Source organism: Nelumbo nucifera, chromosome 2 (assembly GCF_055504915.1).
Source record: "Nelumbo nucifera cultivar China Antique chromosome 2, China Antique-T2T, whole genome shotgun sequence".
In the NCBI taxonomy this organism is placed as follows: Eukaryota; Viridiplantae; Streptophyta; class Magnoliopsida; order Proteales; family Nelumbonaceae; genus Nelumbo; species Nelumbo nucifera.
In genome coordinates, this window is record NC_142650.1 from 112,830,183 (window position 1) to 112,857,655 (window position 27,473).

At 37.2% G+C, this 27,473-nt stretch overlaps 1 protein-coding gene and 1 long non-coding RNA gene across 3 annotated transcripts; one reads left to right on the forward strand and one right to left on the reverse strand.

Annotated features, from left to right (window-relative positions):
* The first annotated feature begins 3,891 nt into the window (after positions 1-3,891).
* LOC104585889 (uncharacterized) lies at positions 3,892-5,655 on the forward strand. Its single transcript, XR_016082261.1, has 3 exons — positions 3,892-4,047; positions 5,074-5,174; positions 5,257-5,655. It is a non-coding gene; the product is annotated as an uncharacterized LOC104585889 (long non-coding RNA).
* Positions 5,656-8,099: 2,444 nt separating this feature from the next.
* On the reverse strand, positions 8,100-14,929 carry LOC104585888 (DNA topoisomerase 2-like). Of its 2 annotated transcripts, none has more exons than XM_010242912.2 (19): positions 14,231-14,929; positions 13,602-13,894; positions 13,444-13,510; positions 13,073-13,343; positions 12,796-12,995; positions 12,503-12,712; positions 12,266-12,379; positions 12,058-12,165; positions 11,789-11,953; positions 11,326-11,667; positions 11,113-11,246; positions 10,618-10,975; positions 10,345-10,531; positions 10,199-10,248; positions 9,678-10,106; positions 9,393-9,588; positions 9,238-9,299; positions 9,032-9,137; positions 8,100-8,932 (listed from the first exon to the last, which is right to left on the reverse strand). In XM_010242912.2, exons 1-19 carry the CDS (start codon positions 14,801-14,803, stop codon positions 8,286-8,288), a joined length of 4,512 nt encoding a protein of 1,503 aa, XP_010241214.2. In that variant the 5' UTR covers positions 14,804-14,929; the 3' UTR covers positions 8,100-8,285. The 2 variants fall into 2 exon arrangements, with proteins under 2 accessions (XP_010241214.2, XP_010241213.2); XM_010242911.2 differs by having other exon boundaries at positions 9,032-9,140.
* Positions 14,930-27,473: the final 12,544 nt, after the last annotated feature.

Here is a 27,473-nt window from a genome sequence, read left to right on the forward strand (position 1 = left end):
TCATTTACTGAACGAAGAAGCCATCAGAATTGGATGCAGAATTCATGAAATAGAAAACAAGACAAAAAATACAAAAAAAAAAAATAGTGGCTGGAGTTGTTTTGATACGAGATGCTAATGCTATCTAGAAATTCAAAATTTAAGCAAATACTTACAATGATTGACCGAGTAGATCTTCTACAACAAGAATTGTTTTCTTTGTTATGATTCTGAAAACTCTACTTATCACAATTGATCTAAAAAAACAAAATACCAGATCCAAGAAATCTAGAAACAAAAAATCAAAAGAAAAAAAAAACAATGAAATAATAATAAAAGAGGAACAATAAGATGAGAAGCAACATTTTTTGAATAAGATGAAAAAAATAAGATGCATTATGTGCATCCCGGTGGAACAACGACAAGAGGAATAGCGATTCTTATTGATGAATCAATTTTTTGTGCTAAGTACCTCGTCATTTGGTCTACTTCCAAGTGGTTGATGACTCATGCCAAAGTGAACTTTTGTTCAATGAGGACCTGGACGCCGACCTGGGGGTAGATTAGGTGCTGAGTTAACTGGGCCGAGCTGGGCATGTTAGGTCCCGAACTGACTGGGTCGAGCTAGGCAGGTTAGGTGACGAGCTTACCAAAGTGCCGAGCTGACCAGAGGGCCGAGCTGCCTATTAGTTGTCAAGCTGACCAGAGGGTCGAGTTGTCTATTAGTTGCCGAGCTAACCAGAGGGTCAAGCTGCCTGGTGGCGAGTTGGATTGATTGTTGAGCTTTGTAGTTCTTTAGAGACCTGCAACGAATCAATGTCAGAGGACCCGGGGTGGCTAACTCGGCGAGGTCGCTCCGATGCTTAAGTCAGTACTCTCATAGTAGACTACGAGCTAAAAATCACAAAGTATGAGAACTAGAATATGCTTACTTGCCCCCTCCCCCCCCAATGCCATTGGGGTTGGTGCCTTTATATATGCATTGTTTGGCGTGGGCTTCACGCACCGCATCCGAGATTTCCGAGAAGTCATCTAAGTGGTCTGAGATTCCCTGAGGCAACCGCCATACACGTTGACCACCCTCCGGATCGTTCGGCACGTGGACCAACTTCCAAGGATTGGAGTGTTAGGATATGCATGCCAAATTTGTTGGCGAGCACGTCTCGCAGGTCGCCAAGTCGGCGCCTGTGCCAGGTCGCCAGGTTGCGCCTGGGCCAGACCACCAGGTGGGACACCATCAACTTGGCTAAGGCAAGTTATTGCCTAAGTGGTTCCGGGTGTCACCTAATTGTTTTGAGGTGCCATGTGTCACAATATCATTGGAGGGCCAAATCCGCCCTCATCACTTACCATTTCAATGGAGGAAAAAGCGATGACCAGCGACAACAACTAGATGGAATGGCGACAACAATTGGGAGGATCAATGGTGCCAGCAACAGAGGGAGGATGAGGATGACATATTGTATGAGGATAAACTCTTCAGCATTTACGATGACTTGATGGAGCAGCAGCAATGACTAGATCAAGCAGGGCAGCAACCGAAAAATCAATGACAGAGAAGCAAAAAGTTGAGGAGGATAATCGCAGAGGTGATTTTTGGGAGAAGTAGAATGAAGTGGAGGAGAAACGCATAGGTGATTTTTCGGAGAAGTAGAACTCAGAGATACACTCTCGAACTTTTATATGTTATGGAGGCAATCTCGAGATTTCCAATTTTTATCAGCTTACCCTCCACTCGGGAAATCAACTTACCTGAGCCTCGCAAGGGTATCATTTACCCAGCGAAGTGATACCTGTGAAAATCAAACTTACCTTGGTACACTTGTTTTGAAATCCGAACATAGGTAAATTGGTCAAATCCCATTGCTAAACTCCCCCCCCCCATTACTTCACGAAAAACGAACACGCTCTTAGAAGAATAGGAGGCCCAATCCATTTCCTAATGGAATGACAATGCATCTTCTATAGGCGAGGCCAAAAATAAAATAACAAAACTTGAGCATTTAAGGCCATGTCTAGTTCAATTCTCATTCTTATTCAAGATGAAATTCCAAAATGGACAAGAATGGGTAAAAATAGGCAGAATGAGAAAATATTGCTATAAACTAAATGCTTTCTTCCTAAAAATGAAATCTTTTTAGACTGTCAAGTGTCCTATGTAAAAGTACTTTCATAAAAGTGCTTTTATAACAATACTTTTGTAAAAGTGATTTCATAAAAATATTTTGATAAAAGTACTTTTATAAAAATGCTTTTATAAAAGTACAAATACTTTTTGTAAAAGTACCTTTGTAAACGTGCTTTTATAATAGTACTTTTGTAAAAGTACTTTTAAAAAAATTCTTTCATAAAAATACTTTTAAAAGTGCTTTCATAAAGTACTTTAATAAAAGTATTTGCCCGGTAGTGCACTATTAAACATCTATTTAGGCATATTTTCCTCAAAGAATGAAAATGTGCAAGATGGGGCATAATTATTTTTCATGCTGCATGTGACCTCAATTTTTGTGCTATGCATTGATTTTTCATTCTAAACAGAATGTGGCACATAGCAAGAATTTTGTAACCAAACATTGTAATGTTATTCATTCTTTCTCATCCTTACTTAGAATGAACAAGAATTAAAAGAATGAAACCCAAAGCAATGAACCAAACATGGCCTAAGTTATTAGCTCTGATACTTTATAAAGTTAGAGTCCATTTGATTTACAGTTGGAATTGAAACCGGAATTCATTAGAATCAGAATGGGAATGGTCCATACCCATAATCTGATTGGTTCATATGGGAATTGAAATAGAATTTGGCATCAGTTGGAATGGGATCTAATTCTTAATTCCCAACGGAGGGGACGAAGGTATGGTCATTCCTCAAATGGGGCCAGGAATGTCATTCCACCTGGAATGAGAATGGGATTCTGATTCTGAGAACCAAATGGGCCTTTATTACTTTTTTTGGCTTGACAAACTTGATAGCAGCAGATGGAGAGGGTGATGATTGTGTTTTTAAGTTCATATTGCAACCCAGAAGTCGGTAAAACAAAATGAGGCAGAACCTTTTTTTCTGTTAAGTCCAGAGAGAATGGGAAATCCATCGTATCCATACAAGATAATATTCTTTTATCATCATCATCATCTCTTTACACAAGAAATTGTTTAGCAATGTTGCACAGGCATCCTAAACACATGAGACTGAATAAGTGGGTTTAGACAACTCAAATCCAAACCAACCCACGAAAACAGTTTCACTAAAACGCAGAGAGAGAGGAAATTCGAATTCATCAATAAAGGTCTGATATTCAGGGAATGAGTAGAGAGTGTAGAAACCAGGATACAATTGAGTGATCGTCTGACGGAGATAAAAATGAAATCAGTCTTTCAGTTATTGGTACTTGGTGGATTTTCCACGAACCAAAAGTATTTCTGTCGTTGTTCTTTGTTTATAGGGTTTTCGGTGTTAGTCATTGTCAAAGTATTATCAAGGGGCAAAATTGGATTTTGAAAAAAAAAAATTGCAACATGTCATGTGATAACGGATCTTGATGGATTGGACTGACTCAGATCTAGAATTTGTGGCTCAGACCTGACCTATATACCCATTATCATATGCGCCAGCCCAGCCCGCTCAGGCCCAATAAATACTTAGCTTTCTTTCGTTATGAGTGAAGTCAACTGTCGGAGCATCCTCCTGTGCATAACAACATATAAGAGGATGAGATATTCTTTATATGTGGCTGCGATATTATGTGGGGAGGTGTTGTATAATTGTCGTGTGCAGTCGCCTGTAAGGTATGGAAGGAGTGGCTATCGCGTGAGAACGCTCCGGAAGCCACAACGTGTTTGGCAAGTCGTCCTAAGTGACGGGTCAAAATCCGATTCTGTGCATTGCCGTTGAACCGCTACGTCTACGTGGAGAATTCAAAGTCATTTTAGGCCGTCTTGATCTTGCTGGGCGACTCGTCCAGGAGACACTTGTCTTTCTATCTGTACTTTATTAAAAGAGAAAAGCTCAGCAGAAGCAGAACTTGACGACCCAAATACCATCTTCAGCGATTGGCGTCTCAGATCACTGTAAGATTGGTTTTTTTTAATTTTTTCTCTCTTTCCTTCACTTTCTGCAACTTAGTATTTGATGAACCTTTCATGATTTAATTTGTTTTTTCCTATTGTTTTATCTTTCTCGCTTATTCGATCCAATACTTTCTTTCTCCATCTTGTTGTGCTATTTGCAAGTTCAATTTTTCTAGCGACCAACGTACACAGAGGCTCTCTGTTTGGATGATGTTATTATATTTGTCACTAAGGCTCCGTTTGAAAGGAGTAGAAATACAAATTTGTAGATTACAAAATCTTGTATTTTGTATTATTTTATATGTACTTATATTTGTACTCCTTCCAAATTGAGCCTAATAAAAAGAAACCATATGATGTTTAATGTTCGAAGAGATTGTTTTGATCAATTATCATAACATTTATGTTTGATGTAAAGATAAATCTTCATTAATGGAAGTTGTAGCTGTGGGAATAGAGAACTAGACTCCTTTTTTCGGTGGAAAAGGACATTTATCTTCTCAGAGGAGTCCTGATCTGCTCCTCACACGGTGTGAGGCATGCTCTGTAAGGAGCAGATCCCAATTCTTTTCACAGAGGCTCTTGTTCACTTGGGTTTCATGATCACCAACATTTTGTGAGAATGGGAACGAAAGCGAAAACCTATTAATCAAGTGGTCTAGCGTTAAATCCTAGTTCTTCCAAAATGAGATGGTATCAAATCCTAGAGCCTGTTTGATCAAGGGGTCTAATGTTTCGTCTTCATCATCTTCATTATAAATAATTAAATTTCAGCACAAGATATGAGTGGGGCTGTGGGCTTTCGGGTGAGAAGCCTATTCAGGGACCTCATCTAAAAGCTTAGGTTGAATGGTTCCTTTGAGACCAATGCTCAGTTATTCTGGTTTCTTTCTTACTTCATCATGTTTTCTTTTCCTCCTCCTGTTATGGTAATTTTTGGCATATGAGCGTTTGCTGCAGTTTTTGCTTCATGAGAGGTTATAACATACATGGAATATGCTAAATTGGCATTAGCATTCTATGCAGTTTAACCATGGCAGCAAAATACATTGTTGGTGCTGTATTGGGAACTTTTGGCTTTGCATATGTGATGGATAATTTGATTTCTGACCAGAAGCTATTTGGAGGTAAATTGTAAGAATCTTGTTCATCCTTGCTTTAGTCCTTTTGGTCTGAGCAACTCTGTGACAGAATTGCTGCTTAAATCAGGAAAGACACCTAAAACGGTTGCAAATAAGGAATGGTATGATGAAACTGATAAGAAGTTCCAGGCATGGCCTCGTACCGCCGGACCACCAGTGATGATGAATCCTATCAGTCGCCAGAATTTTATTATCAAGTCCCATTCTGAATCTTGAAGAGGCTATCAGTTCTCGGCTTGTTTCCTTTGATTTAGCCACATAGCAGTTCATTGATCTTCAAGATTAGTTTCACATGGATTTACAGGCAATGGTTGTAAATGGAGTTCAGCCACTTCTACCATTGTAGATTTTTGAACAAGGAATTGTTACATAATTTCATGGATATTTTTTTTAATCAAATAATTGTCATGGCAGTAATATGAACACATAATGTGGGAATTCACTAAGCTGTTTGCCATGAAGTTAATTTTTCTGTGTTTGAACTGCTGGAAATTCATATAGAGTGTAGCCGTGTCCGCAAAACCACATAAATAATGGTGAAAACATGGATGCTTTCAATCATCTACAAATGAAATGAAAGACCAGGATTCTAATGTCACAAGATTATTTATCATCTCATCGCAATTATCAATCATTAAGCGTCTGTTTGGAACCGTTGCTGTTTCTCCAGAAAACAGCGCCACATCAGCGCCACGTAGGAAAAAACGTTGCTGCAGAAAACAGTCATATGTTTGGAATCGTTTTTCCATAGAAAACGATGCTCCAAGCCATGCCTTCCACCAAATTTGGCATTTTTTGGAGTTGCAGCTCGTTGCTGCCAACAGCACAGTGATGTGGCAGTGGATAATGGGTAGAAGTGCAGAAAACGTTCCCTAGAGCATTGGTATCAAACAGAAAAAGTTGTCGCTCCAGGAAACGTCCTGCCTGGCAGCAATGATTCTAAACAAAAAAGACACTATTTTCTGAGAAAACGGTGCTCCAAGCCACACATTAGCAGCACCGTTTCTTCAGCATCAATGCCAAACATATACTAAACATTTCCTTCCAGGACTATATATCACATGATTAGTTACTGTCCAGATGATCAATTTAGCACTGTTTGTTTGTTGGTATTTAGCGGGGTAAGATTGGTCAACCAGTAAATTGATCACATTGGTTCCCACTATATCTTGCAAGGTGGGCCGCTTATATTTTCCTCTTACTCCTTTTTTCTTTCTTTACTTAGAGAATACTTGCTCAGGTAAATGTACTCACTCAAGTAAGTAAACAAATGGGGCATTTGCGTTATTCAAGCTAATTAAAGGGTAATCACATATAGGTACCCTGTACTTTGGGGATGGTGGCAGACAGTTGGGTTCATCTGTTAGTACTCCAGTCAAATATATCCTTCTCATGTATTTTTGGGATCATTCTAATGTGACCGAACTTCCCCACAATCATGTTCTCACATGGACAACAAATAATATATTCAAATTTTCTGACGATGACATTCACTGGTGATGCGTTTACATTGTAGAATGATCTTGAAAAAACACAAAAAAAAAAGATATTTTTTACATTATGTAAGGTTTAACTGATGAATACTAATAGATGGATCCAAGTGCCTATTTTTTAAAAATGCACTCAAATATTGTAATTGAAAGTTTAGGATACCTATCTGTAATTTGCCCTAAATAAAACAAAAATATTAGTGTTATTCAGTGATGGCATATTGGATAGGAAATCAAGGTGGGAATCATTTCTCACTTCTGACGTGGAATAAGTTTTGCAATGTCAATGGTTTTAATATTCTCATTTAGCCAAAATCTTTGTAGCCTCTGTTGGAAAGCTCAGTATTATAGAAGACAGCCATGGAAGAGTTCATCCAAGTTAGATACATAACACTGCAATATTCATTTTTACATTCTTTTTTCTGCATCCTAGTGGGTAGGTTAATGTTTTGAACCTTTTAATCACAGGTTGTAGAAGTTGATTTCCCAAGACTATGATGAAGCAATTGGAAGCATCTTCACAAAGGATCATAACATTTTTTGTTGAGATTATTTTCTACTATTTTTGGGTAAATGTGTTTGTTGCTTTTGTTTATTTTATTAAATAAATCTTTATACTTGATTTGTTATCAAAACTAAGAAAAAGTGATTGATAAATGTTTTTGTAGGATTTATTCACAATTAAACTCCACTAAATTAATGGAATAATTACACTTTTGCGTTAAAGGAACATTAAATTGAAACTTCTCCCAATAGTTGTTGACTTAGGATTCGTTTGACACATCTTTTTGAGAAGACTTTCTTGTATCTCTGACAGTCAAAAGACGTCAGAGTCATTTGGCGAATAGATCTTCCGTGCATTTGTCCGCATCTTTCCGTGTGAAGTTAAAACACAAAAGACATGGGAAACTTTATTTGAAACTTCCCAAAATCAGCCCGAAATGGGATGTTTATGTCTTTTCAACAGAGTCTTTTGGCGAATAGATCTTCCGCAAGCCAAACGTGAATAGACCAAAAATCAGTCTTCCCAACTTGTAAAAAAGACCACGTAAAAAAATAAGCCAAACAGGCCACTATTAGGGCATCTTACTTTTGGCAGCTGATTTGGAAATTACTGCCAAACCATCACTTAAAGAGAAGAATTTATCAATACATGAGCATACAAAATAGTATGATGGAGCAAATGCTGATACAAAATAGTATCAATACATATGCATACAAAAGAATTTATCAGTTTTCCAGTTGAACTAGAGAAACGCCACAAAAGTATTAGGGCCTCTTCCTTTTGGCAGCTGACTCGTTTCTCTTAACAAGATGAAAAACAAAAGCACCTTTCTCTTAATAAGATGAAATTACTCACCAATAATTTCACAACTATTCAGTTATTCTTGATCAAATGATTAAGCGACGACACCCATAATGGAATTAATTGCATATAGAGGCAAATATGCATATTGCTCAAAGAAAAGCAATTTTTGGTTCCAAAGGTACAAACATCCTTTCACCAAATTTCAGTTAAAACCTAATATAACAGTTGTTAAGAATTAAGAAGAAATGTCAATTTCCCTTGACTTTCCTTCCAGTTAGAGGAGAATCCCAACCTTAATTAATCTTCATCCTCGTTGAAATCAGAATCATCTGCAGCAGCATCATCATCATCATCGGACTCTGATTCGCTGCTAATCACATACTTTGCCTTCCCCCTGTTCACCCTCTGTGGCCTTGGCCTTGCGGGCACCACTTCACTCAGTTCTGCAGAATCAGTGGAAGCAGAAGAGGTTCCTGTCTGTTGTTCTTCGCTTCCCATGGGAGAAATGTCTCCAACCATTCCACCGACTCTTCCCAGCACGGAACCGCTCTTCTTGTTGAACGGGGAGGCCCTCATCTTCCTCACTTTCTTCTCCGGCGACACCCCGGCATTTTCAGCGGGCTTCAGCAGGTCTGTTATTTTCTTCTGGCCCAAAACGGACGTCTGCTTGTTCGCTGCTCCTCTCTTCTTAGTTGAAGCTGCCGCCTTGCCATTTGCAGCTGGTTTTCTCCCTCCTCTCCCTCCTTTGGGGGCTTCTTCCACCTCCGGCTCAAAATCTTCGTCACTGACAATCTCTCCTATACTTTCTTCTCGTATGGTCTGTACGTCCATGCCATCATCATCATCTGAGATCTCTGTGTAGCTTGAAGGTTGCTTCTGTGCAGCAGCTCTTTTGCTTGGTTCTTTCTTCTTTGCTGGTACTTTGGCCACTTCAGTTTCCATTACTGCCAAGGAAGAAACCAAACAACATCAGCAAATTAACACAGAACACAAAACCAGTGGACGATCATTATATAAAAGATAATGCGATGAAAATAAGATACCTGCCGATTGCTCAGGTGAAGAATCTAAATTATATGCGGCAAGTCTTTCTTTAAGCTCGATCACATCTACGTCGTCCTCATCACTGTCAACTAGTCTCATATTGTCCTGCTGGAAGGCATACACAAAAAACAGTATTTATAAACAGACCGAGGATTAAAAGACCGAGAAGCTCTTGGGATTATTAAAAGAATTCAAATAAACAAACCTTCTTAGCAGGAGCTTTTTTCGGACGTCCTCCTCTGCCTTTGGGTTTCACCACCTCTGGAACTGTTAGCATCGGAAAAGATGATAACTCAGCAATGCTAATAATATACTTAGATTGATACACATTGTGGCAAAACACCCTCGATTTGGGCATACCTGTCTCCATTGCAGAACCTACTGACGATGCTGCTACAGACTCAGTCACAGTCTCCGAAGTGCTGGGCTTCTTTGCATTCGTCTTTCTTGGGTTTTTGGGTGCCTGTCTGGAAGCCTTCATACCAGCTTCACTCATGACCCTGTTTTTCAATTCCTTTCTTGCTTCCTCTGCTTGGGCGTCATTCTTGTCTTGTTCCTAAATTATTAAGGGAAAAAAAAAATTAGACAAATGACATCCATGATCAATAGAGATAGTCTCAAAGTGGCAAACATTTCAAGACATACATCGAGCTCCTTCTCTAGTGCATCGAGATCATTCATCCACAAAGAATTTGGAGTTGCCTTTCTCAGTTCCTCAACTTCATGGTTGAGCTTATCCCTGTCAGAACAGAGCTCTTGAACCTTCTCCAGTGTCAGGGTTCCAATTGCCATTGATAGCAGATATTCATAATCACTAGCCCGCACACCTCTGCTGCTGACAACCTCTGAATTTTCTTCATTTTCTTCTCCATCTTCATTGGCACCAGCTACTGCAGCTTCAAGAGCCTTAGTTTTCTTTGGGAATGGAGTGAATCCTTTCTGCTGCAGCTCAAGGAACAAATCGACTCTCTTCCTGTTGCTGACAATGATCTCTCCTTTCACAACTCCAAGTATGAACCTGACCTTGTTATCCAGTTTAAGTAGATCTAATTCAAGATTGTCCAATTGTGTTTTCTGCAAGAGTTTTTATTTTGGAATCAGGAATCAACGATATTTCTTTCAAAAAGTAACAAAGAAACAGAAGAAAAAAGTGCTGCCAAACATACCTTCCTCTTCTCGTAGAATTCAAGCCTCAAATGAAAGAACTCCTCAAGAACTGCAAACATATAAAAGAGAAAATGCATGTCATAATGAGAATGCATAAACGTGACTTAAGAAAAACTGGGGAACAATAATATATTAAGATTCTTACTTTGTTCTGGATTGTCATATTTCTTTATTGTGCCTTTCGGATCAAACAAGTGCATGTTGCTTGTACTGATTGTAGTGGTTAGCTTGAATTTCTTCATCAAACCCTCTTGCTTGGCCATCATCAAGTTCTCCTCAGACAAGATAATTTCGAAGTGTACTGTTGTGTCATCATTGTGCTCCTTATAATCCTGAAAGCAGTAAAGCTCACCTTGAGCATGACTCTCTTCATGCAATACCCATTAATTAATACTGGGAAATTATGTCGGAACTTTACCTTGATAAATGGCTCCTTGATTTTATCATTCCCTGTCATTATTGACTCCAGGAACTCTTTATAATCCTGAGTCCACCTACGAATTGGTAACTCTGTAATTCTGAGTGTTGTTTCATTGATTTCTTCTATGATCCCACTGACAGTGTAGCTCGACCCAGCTTCCTTTGTTGCTGTTTTCTCAATTAGTCCCTTGAAACCTTTGTACCAGGGGTCCATCGGCTCCATTGGTTCACCATTCAACAAGCGCTTTATATTTGCAACAATATCTCTTGGGTTATAGTTGGGAATATAGGAACTCCAACCAGTTCCAATTCCTTCACTTCCATTGACTAGAACCGTAGGTATAATCGGCATGTACCTGGATGTTAAGAAAAGAATTAACATTTAGATGATTCCTTCAATCTAAATTACCTAACCTCTTCAATCTAGAACCCTAGGCATAATTGGCATGTACTTGAATTTTAAAAAAGTAATAACATTTACAAGAAAACTTACCAAGTGGGTTCAATTGATTGCCCATCCTCATTCAAGTAGTCAAGGAGGATATCATCACCTTTGGGAAAGAGGAATCTTGTGATGGGAGATAGTCGAGTGTAGATATACCTTGCACTTGCATGGTCTTTGCCGCCCTGCGATGGACAAGAGATACTTCAGGAAACTAAAATGGAGGTTTTAACTTCAAGTTCATCTTTTCTAGTTTATACAAACCTGGTGCCGTGTTCCAAATTGTCCATTTGGTTGGAAAAGGTTTATGTTGTTACTGCCTACATAATCTTGTGCCATACCAATAATGGTACTCATGAGACTCTGTTCACCATGATGGTAAGCTGAATGCTCAGATACATAGCCAGAGAACTGAGCAACCTTGGCTTCTTTGATAAGGTTCCTCTTGAAAGCACAGAAAAGAATCTTCCTTTGGCCTGGTTTAAGGCCATCCACCATAGAGGGGATTGATCTTTGCAAATCCGCCATGGAAAACAATATAAGCTCCTTGTTGACAAAGTCACTGTACTTGATGAGCTTTTCCTTTTGATCAAGGCAAGTACCAGGCTGCAGAGCAAGAACCGAGAAAGCACCATCAGAAATTTTGTCTATGATATTATTTTCTTGTTGGCAACAGTTCACTAGTCTACCATTAAAAATTTTGAATTTCTCTCTGCAATTCCCCTACCTCAAATTGCCGGAGCCAGTTTTTCCTTGCTTCAATCTTCTTTTTACTGAATGCAAGCTCAATTGCATCTCCATCCCGGTCATCTACCCACAAAAAATCTTTCTTGTGCTTGTGAAGATCTTTGAAGTATTCCTTCCCTTCCTTTGATGTGCTTGTTCCCAACCCCTGTGGCCAGGGCCAAATATTGATTAGCACAACCAATAATATAGTCTATACTATGCTAAAGATAATCTAGTTGAACACTTCCCTCTTAATTTTCACAGACAAACCTTATAGTACTTGATACTCCATCCACTGGCATTTCCCCCCAAGTTTTTCCATGATTCATACTCAGGCATGGAATAGAAAGACAGGACCTTTCCATTTTTGTGAGTCGCCTGTACCAGAATTAAGAGTGTTGTACAGCATAAGTTATTTGCTCGTCTTCACCAAACACAATAACGTCAAGCCAAACCACCATAGTTAGTAAATGCTAACCTTCACAATAGGTGTTATGAACTCCACTAGAAAGGAAGGAATCTTGAGAAGAGATGGCCAGAATGAGTGGATAAAATTAATGAGTAGTCCCTTGATGTGAGATCCATCATGATCCTGCAACCACAAAGAATTAAGAGGCTTTATTATCCAAATGATAGCATGCAAAGCATGAAAAGAGCCATTCTCGATATGCAGTTGCAGACAAAGGAAAGAAGCTGGGAGATGTTAGGATCTAACCTGATCAGTCATTATCATCAAATGACCATATCTGAGTGACTTGACACTGTCATACTCCTTTCCATGCTGCAAACCAAGGATCTGTTTGATATTCTGGATTTCAGCATTATCCATGATCTGCTTGTGCGTTGCTTCCCTCACGTTCAGCAATTTGCCTCTCAATGGGAATACACCATAGTTGTTTCGTCCAACAACTGAGATTCCAGCCATCTGAAGATAGTCCACTCAGTACAAGCTTTCCACAAACCTAATTCAGTTAAATTCATCTTAAGATGAACTACGAGTTAACTTACTGCAAGAGCCTTGGCTGAATCTCCCTCTGTCAAGATTAAGGTACATTTTTCAGAGTTTCTTCCACCAGCATCATTAGCATCCTCGAGCTTAGTAATGCCTGTGATCCTCTGTCTCTTTGCTCCATCAGTTTTTTTAAGATCCTTGCTCTGCTTGAAATCTGCCCATGATAGTAGATTTTCCACTACTCCAGACTTGGCCACTGCAAGATAGATAGCATTAGCAACATGCATATTTTTTATGTTCCATATGATGCTGAATTCAATTGAGGGTCCAAACCTTTTTTAAGGAATTCCTGTGAGAGTTCACATTTTGATCCGAAACTGCTCTGACGAGTTGTCAATGTTTCTTTGGTCTGAGAATCAAAGGCAGGGTTGTCAATGAGAGAATTGACGAAGACCCATAAATGGTTTTTTACAGTATGGGCCTTGAGGTTGGCATTCTTGTTCTTCTTGTTAACTATTGTCATCACATGGTTCGTGATCTGGTTTGTAACATAGTCGACATGAGTCCCGCCCTTGATGGTTGCAATTCCATTCACAAAGCTGACCTGAGGGAAGTATAAATCCAGCCCATTCAAACGTGTAAATCCCAAAAGTCTAACTTCTAACAAACATAACTTCGTAAATAATCAACATTTGCATAATTACCTGTTGGAACTGCCCTTCACTCAGACTCACGCAGACCTCCCATCTTTCACTAACTTTCTCAGTGATCCTGATAGAAACGGAACCAGATTATTAAGTTTAATCTGAAAAAATAAGTGACAATTTAAGAGGGGTTGGTTCAGACTTTCTTGAAGACAAACCTTGGGAGAGGCTCTGGTCTGGATTTAGAGGCAGATTGAAGGTAGAGGTTGACATAATCAAGGAATGATTTCACTGGCACCCGCTGCCCATTTAACTCGACCTTGACCGTCTTACCAAGACATCCCGCTAAGTCAATGACACGCTTTTTCATCAGTGCGACCACATCATCTTCAAGATGGGTCAAGTTGAATTTAGCTAAGTCAGGCTTAAATGTAACTTTGGTCCAGTTCTCGCTCCCCTTGCATTTGGTTATGGCGGGCTCTGATTTCTTCCCCATGTTGTTAGAGAATACCTTCATGAAAAGAGAAAACCTTATGCAATTTTACAGACTAGAAATCCTTCTTATGAGTAAGATTTTGCTTTAAATCGTAAATGGGAAACCAAAGGCAGGAAGTAAAACAGGCATAAAGTCTGAGAGCAAGTAAGATGAATTTATCAAAAACAACCCTAGAACCGCTGGCGAATTCATCAGTAATGCCCCAACCAAGAAGTAAATCAAACACAGGCATAAAGCCTAAAATCATCAAGAGAAACACGAGACTAAACTCAAGAAACCAAGAAAATGAATCAAGAAAAACATTAGAAGTCAAGATCCAACAAATAATTTCTGAAACCACAAAAAACGTACCTGTTTGTACTTCTTTTGCCTCTTCCCATCGGCAGTCTCGATGATAAATTCGGTTGAAAAGATGTTGGTGAGCTTCGCACCATATCCGTTCCTCCCACCCGTCGTCTTCTTCACCGTATCGTCGTAGTTACTGCTGGTCAAGAGATGCCCAAAGATCAACTCCGGCACGTACACCCCTTCCTCCTGGTGGATCTCGACGGGGACACCATCCCCATTGTTGTACACACTGATACAGTTCTGTTCAGCGTCGATAACCACCTTGACGGAATCCATGGACGGGTCCCGCTGCTTGTTATCGGCGGCGTTGACGAGGATCTCATCGAAGATTTTGTAGAGGCCGGGAACGTAGGTGACGGGGCGGTGCACCATCTCACCACCGTCGTACACCCAGAGGGTCTGGGTATGCTTCTCGATGGATCCAACATAGGTGTCTGGCCGGAGGAGGATGTGCTCGAGTTGGGACTTCTTCTGGTAGGTTTCTTCGATGGTTTTGCCGGACCCTACCAAGGGTCGGGAGCTGGGGACATTGGCGATGTTGCTTGTCTGTAAGGGGAGCTTCCTTTCTAGGGCCATTGTGGTAGGGAGCTGGTGAGGAAGACACAGAGGTTGTGTCGGTGAGAGATGGAGGAGAGCGAAGAGGAGGAAATGAACGGAGAAATGCGGAGAGAAGAATCTTATACCAAGGACAGAGAGAGAAGAGGGTCTGCCTCTTAACTTCAAACGGTCAAGTTATCTGGATTTGAATTTGAACTAGGCGGGATATAAAAGGACGGTGGGGATGGATTGGGGGTGATCGGACGATTGTAGGATGGGCTTGAAAGTTGAAAGTTGAATCCGTGATGTACTAATGTTCATTTTTTATGGTTTTCACTTTTCATCGATAAAATCCCCTGAAGTTGCTGAATATTAAATAATAGACCAGTAATCCTGAATCCCGAGTTGATTGGGCAGCTGTAGCTGTAGCTCAGTCGACCGCGCTTAACTGACGATGTGTCTTTATGTAGTGCCCGTCTGGGAGGGCTTTCAGACAGCGGCTTTGGGCTTTACGAGGTGGTCGCCATGTGAAAAGGCTAGAAGCAAAGCCAAACTTGGTGAAATTTGGAAAGCCGAAATATATGCTTTTAACTCAGAGGTTGTTTGGAATTGGGGTAGGGATCTGCTACCAACATTACGCTATCAACACTGACCCAACAAGCCATTGCAGCCTCACATCGGGAACATCTTACATCTCCTTTATCATTCATGGAAAGATGCTCTAGATGTACGGCTGCAATGGTCAGTAGGGACAGGATTAATAGCGTGTGTTGGTAGCTGATTTGAACCCTCATGATGCCGTTTTTTAGAAAAATGGTGCCACATCAAATCCAGTTTGACATAGTCGTTTTTCTTTTAGAAATCGGCTATTTGGTTGATGCATTTTTTGAAAATCAACAATGCGTGCAGATTAAATCACAAAAGGGGTGATATGGAAAATGTTAAAAGCTTTGTTTCTTGTATCAGTCGACCATTGCCCCCTACTGTTCTATGATGTGGCACCTACAAGGATACGACATGCAATCCAATGTGGCAATAATTCAAACTGATATGGTGATTCGCATCGGATCCATAGTTTTGTAAGCCCAATGATGAATATACTCATGACCAAAAGTCCTTTGAGGGTTTCTTCATTATTTCTTAGGAGCTCACATCATATATGTATGCAACTGTGGTCATTTTTTCATTTAATGTTTGTACTTTATTTGTTTGTAAAATCGAGAAAGATAATAATTACAACCGTTTATGATAATTAGGTGCCACTAGGCACCATATCAGCATAACAATGCAAATACGCCTAACTGTTGGGGGAAGCTTTAAAAAATAACTTTTCCAAATGGTAAACGTGCATAGAAACCGAAGTCACCTTTTGTTATTCTCGATATGTACAGAAGAGTATGAGAGGGGAATTGTTGAAGTAACGTCTATGTAGCAACGTTTGTTGAATAAATGCCCATGGTTCCAAACATCTGAATCATCTGTCCCCTAGGGACAAAAATTTTCTGTCCCAACCAATCTAATCAGAATAGGTCGCCTTCACCATCTGAATTTGAAACTGATGGAAAAAAGACTCTAACAGCAAGATAGATGCCAAAAGTTATGAAAAACAATTAATCGAAGCTAAATATCCTCTCCGCTGCTCTTTCCCTCCCTCCCCACCACCACCCCCCATCACCCTCATGGACATCAAGAGCATGAGAAACCCTTCCACCACTGCCATATTGCCGTAAAAACCCTGCAACTGAGTAATTGCCATCTTGCTATTGAGCTGCAATGGAGCCGCATCAGAAGTTAAAGACGACCTTGCAACCCGAGCTCCATCGCCACTGCTGTAGCTTTAGTCAATTTCCTAAACCTTAGAGGTTGTTTAAGGAATTTGCCCAAATTCTATATGGACAATCATAACCTCAATGATAACCTCTTTGTTGTAATATATGACATTTAGATTGATAACAATATAACTAAAGTTGTCCACACTTCATTTCTTATAGATAAACACTATATTTAGTAAAAGAACAACTAAAGTGTAAAAGGAAAATCCTTAGGCCACATTTGTTTGAGGTGGAAAATTGAACCAGGGTAAACTTTACACCCTAGTTTGATTTTACACATGTTTGAAAAGAGTGTAATTTTATATCGTAAATCGGTGTAAAACTCATTTTTGAATTTTCTTTACACTGATAATCGATGTAAAATATACATCGAAATTAAGGATGTAAAACTAAAACTCATAGACTTCTATCATACTTTTCTCACCCTAACGTCTCTTTCTTCCTCTCTGTTTTAACCATCGTTTCTTCTCTCGTTGGTGCTGATGCGTCTTCGTCAAACATCCAGTATGAGATTTCGGCACCGGCGAAGCTTTTATTGGCATCGATGATTTTGGCAACTGGGTGGGTGTCCTCTCCACCATTGACCCTTCAACCTTCCCAATAATAGAAATCCTCTTTGTCCCCAGCGGCAAAGCCCTCTCTCACCTCCCCAACTCTCTCCTTCCCGACTTCTACACACGAATGAAGTTGGCCTAAAACCGGATGCTGCAACTTGTTATAGTGGTGGATCTGAACCTAGGGCGACAGTGGAAAAACCCAATCTGATCTCCCACAATCGGATTTCTCTCTCTCTCTCTCTCTCTCTCTCTCTCTCCTTTTCTTTCTCTATTCCATTACTTGTAGAGGCAGATTTGAACCCACCTTCGACCTTTCTCTCTCCATCTATCTCTCTTTCTCTCTTCTCCTCCTTTTTCTTCTTCTTCTTCCTCTGCTTCCCTCCTCCTCTATTCTATTTTTTTGAATTGCTGAAATCACCCGAAGATACTATAGATCGTCTTCTCCTTCGAGACGAACGCAGAACGACAGTCCTTCCTCTTTCTTCACTTTGATCTTCACCTCCCTAAAACCATCACTTAAAATCTGTTTCGTTTTCTGAGCAAGTAGAACAGTGACCACGTGAAACTTCTCCTGATAGCACGATCCCCTATTGCAGCAACAAACTCAGGCCTATATTCGAGCAAAACCAGCGACGGCACGGCAACGCTCTCAGCACTCCCTATTCTATGTCGACTACAATAGCTCTCATCTCAGCTTTCATCTTCAACCTATTCTATGTCGACGCTCTCATTGAAAGCAATGTAGTACAATCTTTAACTATTGTGTTGACTACGGTAACTCCCATCTCACCGAATTTACACCTTGACAACCAAATATGGTCAGTGCAAATTTTCAAAATCTACCGGTCCCAATTTCCATCAACAACTAAACTGATTCACATTTCCCATCGGTGTAAAACTGAATATACACCTAAAACAAATGCAGCCTTAAGAAAAATCACTCGTTGCATAAAAAGTTAAAAAGTACATCGGTTTCTATGTTTGTAACAAGAGAAGTAAAGCCCTTATATGCTTTTTGGTTAGCATCTTGTGTCATTTGAGAAGTTAATGAATTAATAAAGCGTGAAGATGTACACTTAGGTCCTTAAATAAAGTATTCATTTGTATATTCTTCGGCATTAAGAAAATCTATGTATTCATTCTATATACAAGAGATGTGTAAGAAGCAAACAATAAAACAAAAATATAAGATTGTATAAATATAGATTTAATTTATATACTTAGAATATGACAACTCTATAGAAATCTATAACGATTAAGTTATGAAATGAAAACATAAGAGCATATAAATATATCAAAAAATATTTAATATCTTTATAGAAATCTATAACAATCAAGTTATAATGAGAAACACCATAATTAAATATCTTATTAGTGGATATTTTTTAAGAAAAAGAGTCAACTAAAAACTATACAATTAAAAAAAAAACATTTCAATTGCATAAATTAGAAGAAAACCTTTCATTCATAGTTTTAATCAAGATGAATCCATAATTGAACACTTATTAAACATTAATAACAAGTAGATGAATTAATGCCCCTCTTTTACAATGGTAAGAGATTTTTCTTTCCTTTATAATAAATATAAAAGTTGTTCTTTTAAATGCAAAGAAAAAAAAATATTAATGAATAACTTGTTTGCATAATGAATATAAAATATACATCAGAAGCTAAGAAAATATGAAATGAAATAAATAACTTTACATGTAATATTTAAAAGTTCATTCTCCAAAGAAAACCATACAATTAGTTCAACATCATTCAATATAAAATAAGAGAAGTAAAATAAAAAATTCATACGACACAAATATCACTTCACCGTAGAATGTAACATTTGCTTACAAGATAATCCTAACACACTCCACCTATTTGTAAACATACCAATAAAGAACTCTCCTTCAAGGCTTTAAGCCTAAACAAAAAAAAACAAGGCTAAACCTAAAGTCCATTTCTGTGTCTATTTCATGTCTATCCTACACCTGAGAGTCGTTATTTGATATGGTATTTATGGGTTGCTCCCTTAATTTTCTAAGGCCCCGTTTGGTTTGCGAAAATAAGGGTCTGGAATTGAAATTAGAATCTCATTTCCATTCCTGCTAGAATAGCATTCTCCTCAAATGATCATTTCTTGTCCCTTCTGTGAGAATGAAATCCCATTTCTACTGCTTTTAATTCCCATTTCTATTCTTGTTTGAACCAAACAGATTCTGAGAATGGACCATTTCAATTTCGGTTCTGGAGGATTTCGATTCCAATTCCAACTACAAACCAAACGAACCCTAAGTTTTATTCTAATTTATTGATATATTCTTGGGATGGAAGAGCTATAATTGTTTGACATTATTCACTTGCTTCAAATTATAAGCAATGAACTTCATACTCAAGGGAATCTGATATCCATCCGTAAAGAGGGGTGCGATGGTAAATAGACCACAAAAATTTGTGCTTTGAACAATTGGGGTTTGCTCTAATCAGCCATCTTTTGAAATTGAAGGAGAAAAGAAATGGAAAATATAACAAATAATAGAATTTAACAAGGGTAAAAAATAAGGCAGAATTGTTAAGGGAATTAATTATTAATTATTCTAATTAATAAGGTAGTTCTAATGCACTATTGTTTGCGATGAAATTTCATTTGCACTGTGTTGCAAAAGTATGTGAGTGAAAATCAAGTGAATGCAAATTCTTTTTTTTTTTCAATTTTACTTTGTTTTGTTTGTTCACATTAGTGCAAATGAAACAAACAAACAGAATTGTATTACAAACAATCAAAATCTAAAGAAAGCCAATAATTGTACTCCAAAATTCGATAGGTAAGGTGGACTTCTAAAGAAATCAACAGGCAATTAATTGCCTTATATTGCTTTTTGTAACACTACTTGAGTGGCATGTGTAAGATAAGAAAATAAATAGAGAAAGAGAGAGAGGAAAATAAGGTTCAGTTTGGGAAGAGTGAAAATAGAGTCTAAATAAATTAAGTACTTGCATGGTTGGCCAAGGCAAGTATTAACATTATATAATAAAGATATACACTCTTTTGTAACTAGATTTTTTCTCATTTTACAACGTTTTCCATTATCTTCTGATATTGAATACTATGATATACACTTGATTCATAAACTTATTCCTGTATGTTTTTTCCAATGTTCAAAGAACCAGATCGGACATAGAACCAGAGAAGGGAGAGGTTCATGGGTCAAAAATTCAACTAGGGCCAAACTGGAGGTTGAACCTTGATGATGTGGCATATACATAAGTATGGTGTATGAATGGCAAATTTGCTAATTTTTAAAGCAAATGACTAGGGTTTACACCTCTTAATTTATATTTTCTCTAAAATGCGTGTATAATAAAGTAATATGTACAATATAGAATCATTAATTAACATAAGTTAAGAGATGAATTAATCGTAATTAAGTAATAAATGAAAATAAAAAGTTATGGATTCAAATATTATCAAATGCATTTTAAAATTTCACTTGGTTAAGGACCCGTGTGGTTTTATGAAATTGGACTGGTTCACCTGTTAGCCAGCTAGTTCTTTGTTTTTAACAAAAGTGATTATTGGAGTAAGACCGAATCGACCAAGGTCCTGGGTCACAATTTAATTGGTCCGATCGGCTGGTCCGGTCTGGTGTATTATATTGGAATCACAAATGAACCACACATGCCATGGGTGGAATGGTACCCGTGCCACTGACTATTAATGGACTTATGGTGTGGTCATGCCTACCATGTAGTTTTTGGCCACTTATATCTTACCCATTAATAAAAATAAGAATGGCTCAATGTTAACGTCAAAGGACCCTGATTTCATTCTTCCATTTATATCCCTGTCAATAAAATATATTTTCATCTTATTACATTTTCAGAAATTTATTAATGTAATTTTATTACTAGTGTAATAATAATTATTAACTTACATTAATTATTATAGTAAAATTTTGTTATTTTCAAAATACTGTAATTATAGTAATTTTGAAATAACTGTAATTCCAATAATAATTATTAGTGTAGTTAAATTAATTATTTTTTCAAAAAAAATTATTACACTAATAATTATTATTGGAATTATGGTGTAGTAATTAAATAGAGTAATCATTATAATAAATGTTTTACTATAGTTACAATTTCTTAAAATTAATTTTATTACACTAACAATTAAATTGTGTTATTTTCCAGAAAAATTACTAGAAATCAATGAATATACAAAATTTTCAACCAATAATTTCTTTATAAATTTCACTTAAAATTAATTAAAATTATAAAATTGAAAAATAAATTCAACAATTATAGCTATAGGAAAGAGTTGGTGGAGTTTGCAAATTGGCAAACAAAATATCATAGTTTTGGAAAATTTTGGAGAAGAAAATAAAAAAATATATATATATTAATGTAATTTTGGAAAATTTCTTTAAAACGTAGTAAATAATTATTGAAAATTATTGGAATATTTTGGAAATTTGGGAATTTTTATTACATTTGATAGATTTGGAAAATTTTTTAAAAATTGTGTGATTTTCATTTTAAATTATTAAAGATAAATTAGTATTGGTAAAGGAAAACGTTAATTTGAACCAATAATTACACAAATTATTTCTGTTATTAATATAAATTAGTATAATATTGGAAAATTTTAGAAAAGGAAATTATTAATTAACTTATATTGAAAATAAAAGATAAATTAGTGTAATTTTGTAAATAATATATTTAAAAAAGAAAATAAATTATTTAATATATTTAAAAAATCAATAATTTAGTATATATACTTTTGGAAATTTACCAAGAGTCGACATTCAATATATCATTTTGATAATTTTTACTAGAAAATTAGACATTGGGTTTTCCCATGCATCGCACGGGTTCCCTACTAGTGTACCAATAAATGGCTATCCAATATTCATTCAAACTTTTTATTAGTTTCTATAGACTCACCCTTATACTAGTGTTCCAAACTTGTTATGTCTATGGCTTTACCAAAAAAAAAAAAGGAAAAAATATAGAAATTATAAAAATTATTTTTTTCATATGTTTTAAATGATTTGTACTATAGGAAAGAACCATAAGATGGATCTATGAGTGGTCTATTGAATTAATTGATCTATCAATAATTTCTCTCAAAAATGAAAACTTTCTTAGTTTTAAGTAAAAAAATTGAAAATTAAAAAATTTATTTTATATATATACTAAATGATTTTCATGGTAAGGAAGAGCTATAAGATGAACCTATTGGTGGTTTATCAAATTTGTCGATCCTAAAGCAATTTAATGTGCCGTGCAATGAATTTTTAGTAGATTGGAAGCTTGAATATTGTTTGATGTATTATTATTAAAGGTATTGTATGACACCTGCATGTTCTAAACTCTCAGTATTGTTGATTGTAATGTATCTCTTCATATAGACTGTTAAAGTCTTTCATTTTTGAAGTATTTATAACTTATTTTTGATAAATGAAATATATTTATACTAAGAGAAGAAAGAAATACAACTATTCAGGTCCAACCAAGAGGGAGGGGAATTCCCTCTTCCCTTAATATATTTTTACTATTAAACGGATTAAAAAAATGAAACCAAAGAAAGGGGATTCTTTCTTCCTCCACTCCAGTGATCTTTGTTAAAAGGTCATTTCATTGCCAAACTCTGTTCTTTCCCACCGTTATTGTGTTCCGACCACATTCTAGCCGTCGTAGCTTGTTAGGTGATCTTGGTTGATAAGAATTATGATAGTAATGAATAACAAATCATTCCAGAAGCATAGGAGAGATTTGAATTAGATGCTATTAGGGGTGTCAATCACCGGTTTTGGATTGGATCCAAGTAGATCCAAACCTTATTAAATTGGATTTGGATGGTTTATTATATTTTGTGGATTGGACCAATCCAAAATAAATTGGTTCATGTTCTTATTGGTCTGAATTGTACCTAAACCAAAATTTCAATGATATGATCATGAGGCCAAACCCTTGTCCAATTTGAAATTGATCAAATCTGAATTGTACCTAAACCAAAATTTCAATGATATGATCATGAGGCCAAACCCTAATTTGAAATTGATCAAATCTGATTTGTACCTAAACCAAAATTTCAATGATATGATCATGAGGCCAAACCCTTGTCCAATTTGAAATTGATCAAAACTGAAGATGATATAAAATCACTTTTATGAAAGTATTTTTACAAAAACACTTTTATAAAAGTAATTTTATGAAAAGTATTTTTATGAAAGCACTTTTATAAAAGTATTTTATGAAAGTAAAGAACTTTTATAAAAGTGCTTTTACACGAAATCACTTTTACAAAAGAACTTTTACAGAAGTACTTTTACGAAGGCACTTTTATGGAAGTACTTTTATAACACACTTTTACGAAAGCACTTTTATGGAAGTACTTCTATATAAGCACTTTACCGAAAGCACTTTTATGAAAGCACGTTTATGCAATTACTTCTATATAAGCACTTTTACGAAATCACTTTTACAAAATGAGTTTTAGGAAAGTACTTTTATAAAAGTGCTTTTACGAAAGCACTTTTAAAAGTACTATTATAAAAGTGCTTTTAAAAGTACTTTTATGAAAGCACTTTTACAAATGTGTTTTTTCAATGCCACAATGGTATATTTTTGTAATTTTCTGATTTTTATCATTTTAATATTTTTTTTTTGTAACTTTTTTATATATTCTTAGACCTGGCAAAAAGTTGACCCAACCCGCGAACCCGACCCGACCCGACCCGAAAAAATTGGGTTGGGTTGGGTTGGGTCATGGGTCAACCAGCTGACCCGATTGTCAAGTCTAATTGAGATTATTTATGCATTGTTAGAAGTTTCTACTCTTTAATTTTTTCTATTCAGTCTTTACTTTTTATTGTTTACTCGTTAAATTGTTAAATGTTCAAGTTTTTTATTTTATATTTGGAATTTTAAGGTTAATTCTTTTAGTTTTGACATTTTTCATTTAATTTTTTTATTTTTTTAAATTTCAATTATTTTTTGGGACGACCTGAATTGACCCATGGGTCAACCCTAACCCGAATATTTAGGGTTAGGGTCTAGCATTTGACAACCATCAACCTGAAATACTTTGACCCAACCCAAACCCGACTCACCCAATCCAATTGCCAGGTCTATATATTCTGTTTTTTATATTTTCATTTGATTTTGTATTGGATCCAATCCAGTCTATTTACATTTTAATGGATTGAATTGGATTTGGACTGGATTGTGTCCAGTCCATTTGTTAGTGGACTCACATTGAACTGGATCGGGTTAGACCAAATCCAGTCCAATTGACACCTCTAGATGCTACGAATTTTGCGTTGGCCTTGTTAGTTCAATTCCACGAGCTTCATCCTTCTGCTATTATGGTCTTATGCTCAAGTGAAAGTGAAAGATGTGAAGGTATGTACAAGTATTGTTGCAGAGGAAGAACTGATAACCATGGTTTTCAAAATCGGATCGGATCGGACGGTCGGACTGGAAAAACCGGGAACCAGTCACCTGACTGGTTCCATTTTTTCTCAAAATCGTTGATTTTGGTCAACAAATCACTGAATCGGCCGATTAACCATTTGAACGGTTTTGACCGTTTTTCAATTTTTTTTTTTTTTTTTTATTTTTGTCAGAACGAACCGACCATTTCGACCCGATAACTGAACCCCTGACCGATTTAATCACCAGGTCGATTTTAAAAACCATGTCGAGAACTATTACACAAGCAATAGAAAGATGAGTATCATGGTGAAAAAGAAACGGATATATTAAGAAGTTGTCATCTTATAATAAGCATATATGTGAGGTTTGAATAAATGTATTCGTGTTCAATGCCTCAATCTTGGGAGTGCTTATTTGAAAAGTTAAAGTGTTCATGAGCATTTGGTGAAGAAGCACTTATCGTAAACAGGGACAGTATAGGCATTTTCTAACCACTTTAGACTTTTCAAATAAGCACTTATTCTCAATAATAAACACTTATTTGGGCTTCTTAACAGAAATACCTAAAGACAATGTTACTGTTTTGGAATTTCTTGGACAGGCTGTTTGTAAAAGCCCCTTTACTTGGGAAACCCTCTAATCGTCTTTAGGTCATCCGATTCTCACACATAGAAGGGCTCAGTGGAGACATTGTTCATGATATTAAACATGTGATTATCTTTGATTCTTCTGCCAGAGGTCACCATGTTTTTCTTCCGTTTACCTATGTTATTTATTTAAATTTTCTGTTTTTCTGCCAAATTTCCTGTTCAAACTCCAAAGCTGTTGAGTTATAATTGAAAAACCTTACAAAGATGGTCCAATTAAGTCTTCTGATTTTTCTGGGATAAAGATTGAACAAATGATCGAAGGATAAGAACCTCATGCGAGGTTTCATCCTCTGCTGAAATAATAATATGGATTCACTTATTTATAGGATGGAATTAAACAGACACGAAAGATTTGTTTTTTCAAACGTAAGTTGAATTGAGGTGGAAATTTCTTCCAGTCCAAACGTAATCATATCCTTCCATCATATCATGATTCATGAATGTCCAAAGTGTTAGCACTTAACAGTGTCACTTGGGCAGGCTGGGTTGGGTTGGGCCCAACTTAAAAGTGCAAAACTTTGTTCTGGCTAGGCCCAAAATGAAATTAAGCTTGAATTTATCAATCCAGGTCCAACCAAAGCTTAACCCAACACAACTTGGGTCATGCTTTGCCTCAGATTGAGTCGAGTCAAGCTTAGCCAGGCTTGGATGGGCTAGTTGGATTTCAAAGAACTTACGAACATATTTTTGTGTTGTCATTTTTATTGGGTTTTATAGACCAATTTAAGAATAAAATTAGCTGAAAATATGTATACATTTTATATATAAATTTATACATAATATATATGTAGGCATGTACAAAAATATTTTTATTAAATAGAACACATGTATATATGTATGAACATATGTTTGTGTAATGTAAGTAAGTATATATGTATTTATTTATTCGAACAGGTTCAAAACAAGTTTTGATCAAGACCTCAACCCAAACCCAACCCAAATATAAAATAGGCTCAAATTTTCTTACCCAGGCCCAACCTGTGACTTGAAAATTCAAATCCAACCCATGCAAAAATCTGGGCTGGATTGGATTGGGCTATGGTTGGGCTGCCCAAGTGCAACCCTAGTACCCTACAATTCATGTCAATATTTCGAACCTTGGCTTTTATTTTATTTGCGTTTAATAGTTTTTTTTTTTTTTTTTAATGTGGGGCTAATTTGAAAGATTAACTTTTAACTAGGATGCTATTGGTGGGACCCACTGTCCAAAATATTGGCATAGGCCATGTGGCAAGTGGCAACTGCGTTTAACGAACGCGTTCTGTGCACCCATGGGTAAAGAGTGCACCCTCGAACGAGATGCAAACACGTCATCTCATCCGTGTCAACTACTAATTAACGGAAATTTTCTCCGTTACTAGTCGTTTGGTTGGTTGAAGAGAAGCGCTCTCTCTCTCTCTGGTTTGGTCTAGTTTGGTCTCTCTGTCTGTGCAGAGTGCAGAGAAGAGTAAGGAGAAGCTGCTACTATGTTGGATCCAGGAAATGATTTAGCTCCTTCGACTCCGTCAATCTCCGACGTCTCTTCGTTCGATCTAGATACATAGGTCAGCCTCTTCTATCTCAGTCAAATCTGCTTTTTTTCTTGGTCTAATGTGAAATATGTAATCTAGGTTCAATTATATTTTTCTTTGGGTGCAGTCGACGGGGTCGTTCTTCCATGACAGGAGCACGACCTTAGGGATATTGATGGGAGTGAGCTTCTGGGCAGGCTCATTCAGGGTATCTTCTCAGAGAGAAAACAACATCGTCTCCGTCTCCTCTGCCGTCACCGGTGGTGCTTCCGCCAATACAAGAGGTGGCGGTAACGGCGGTGGGATGTACTAAGAAGGGGAAGAATAAGCCGAAGAAGAAAAAAGTGATGGTGGTGGCACCAGCAGCCACGGAGAGGTGGGGGGAGATGGTGGAGGCTATGCAAGGATGACTCGACGCGACCTTCTTCGTTGGGCGACTTCCTGGAAGTTGAGTGAAGATTCGGACACTCTCACCGCCGATGCCTTCCGAGTGGACGGACGCTGGTGTGGATTGAGCTCGCCGGTGTGTGGGTAGGGTTCGACGGTGGGGGAAACAGAAAATAGGAGAGAGGGTTAGAACTGAGATATTCTTTTAGCTGATTTTGTGTCCGATTCAACCGATCACTTTAGTTAACGGCCATGTAAAACGTTAACGTTAGTTTCTTTTCGCCCAAGGCCCCAACTGACGTGATCGACTCTCATTCGAAGGTGCACTCGTCCGATGCACC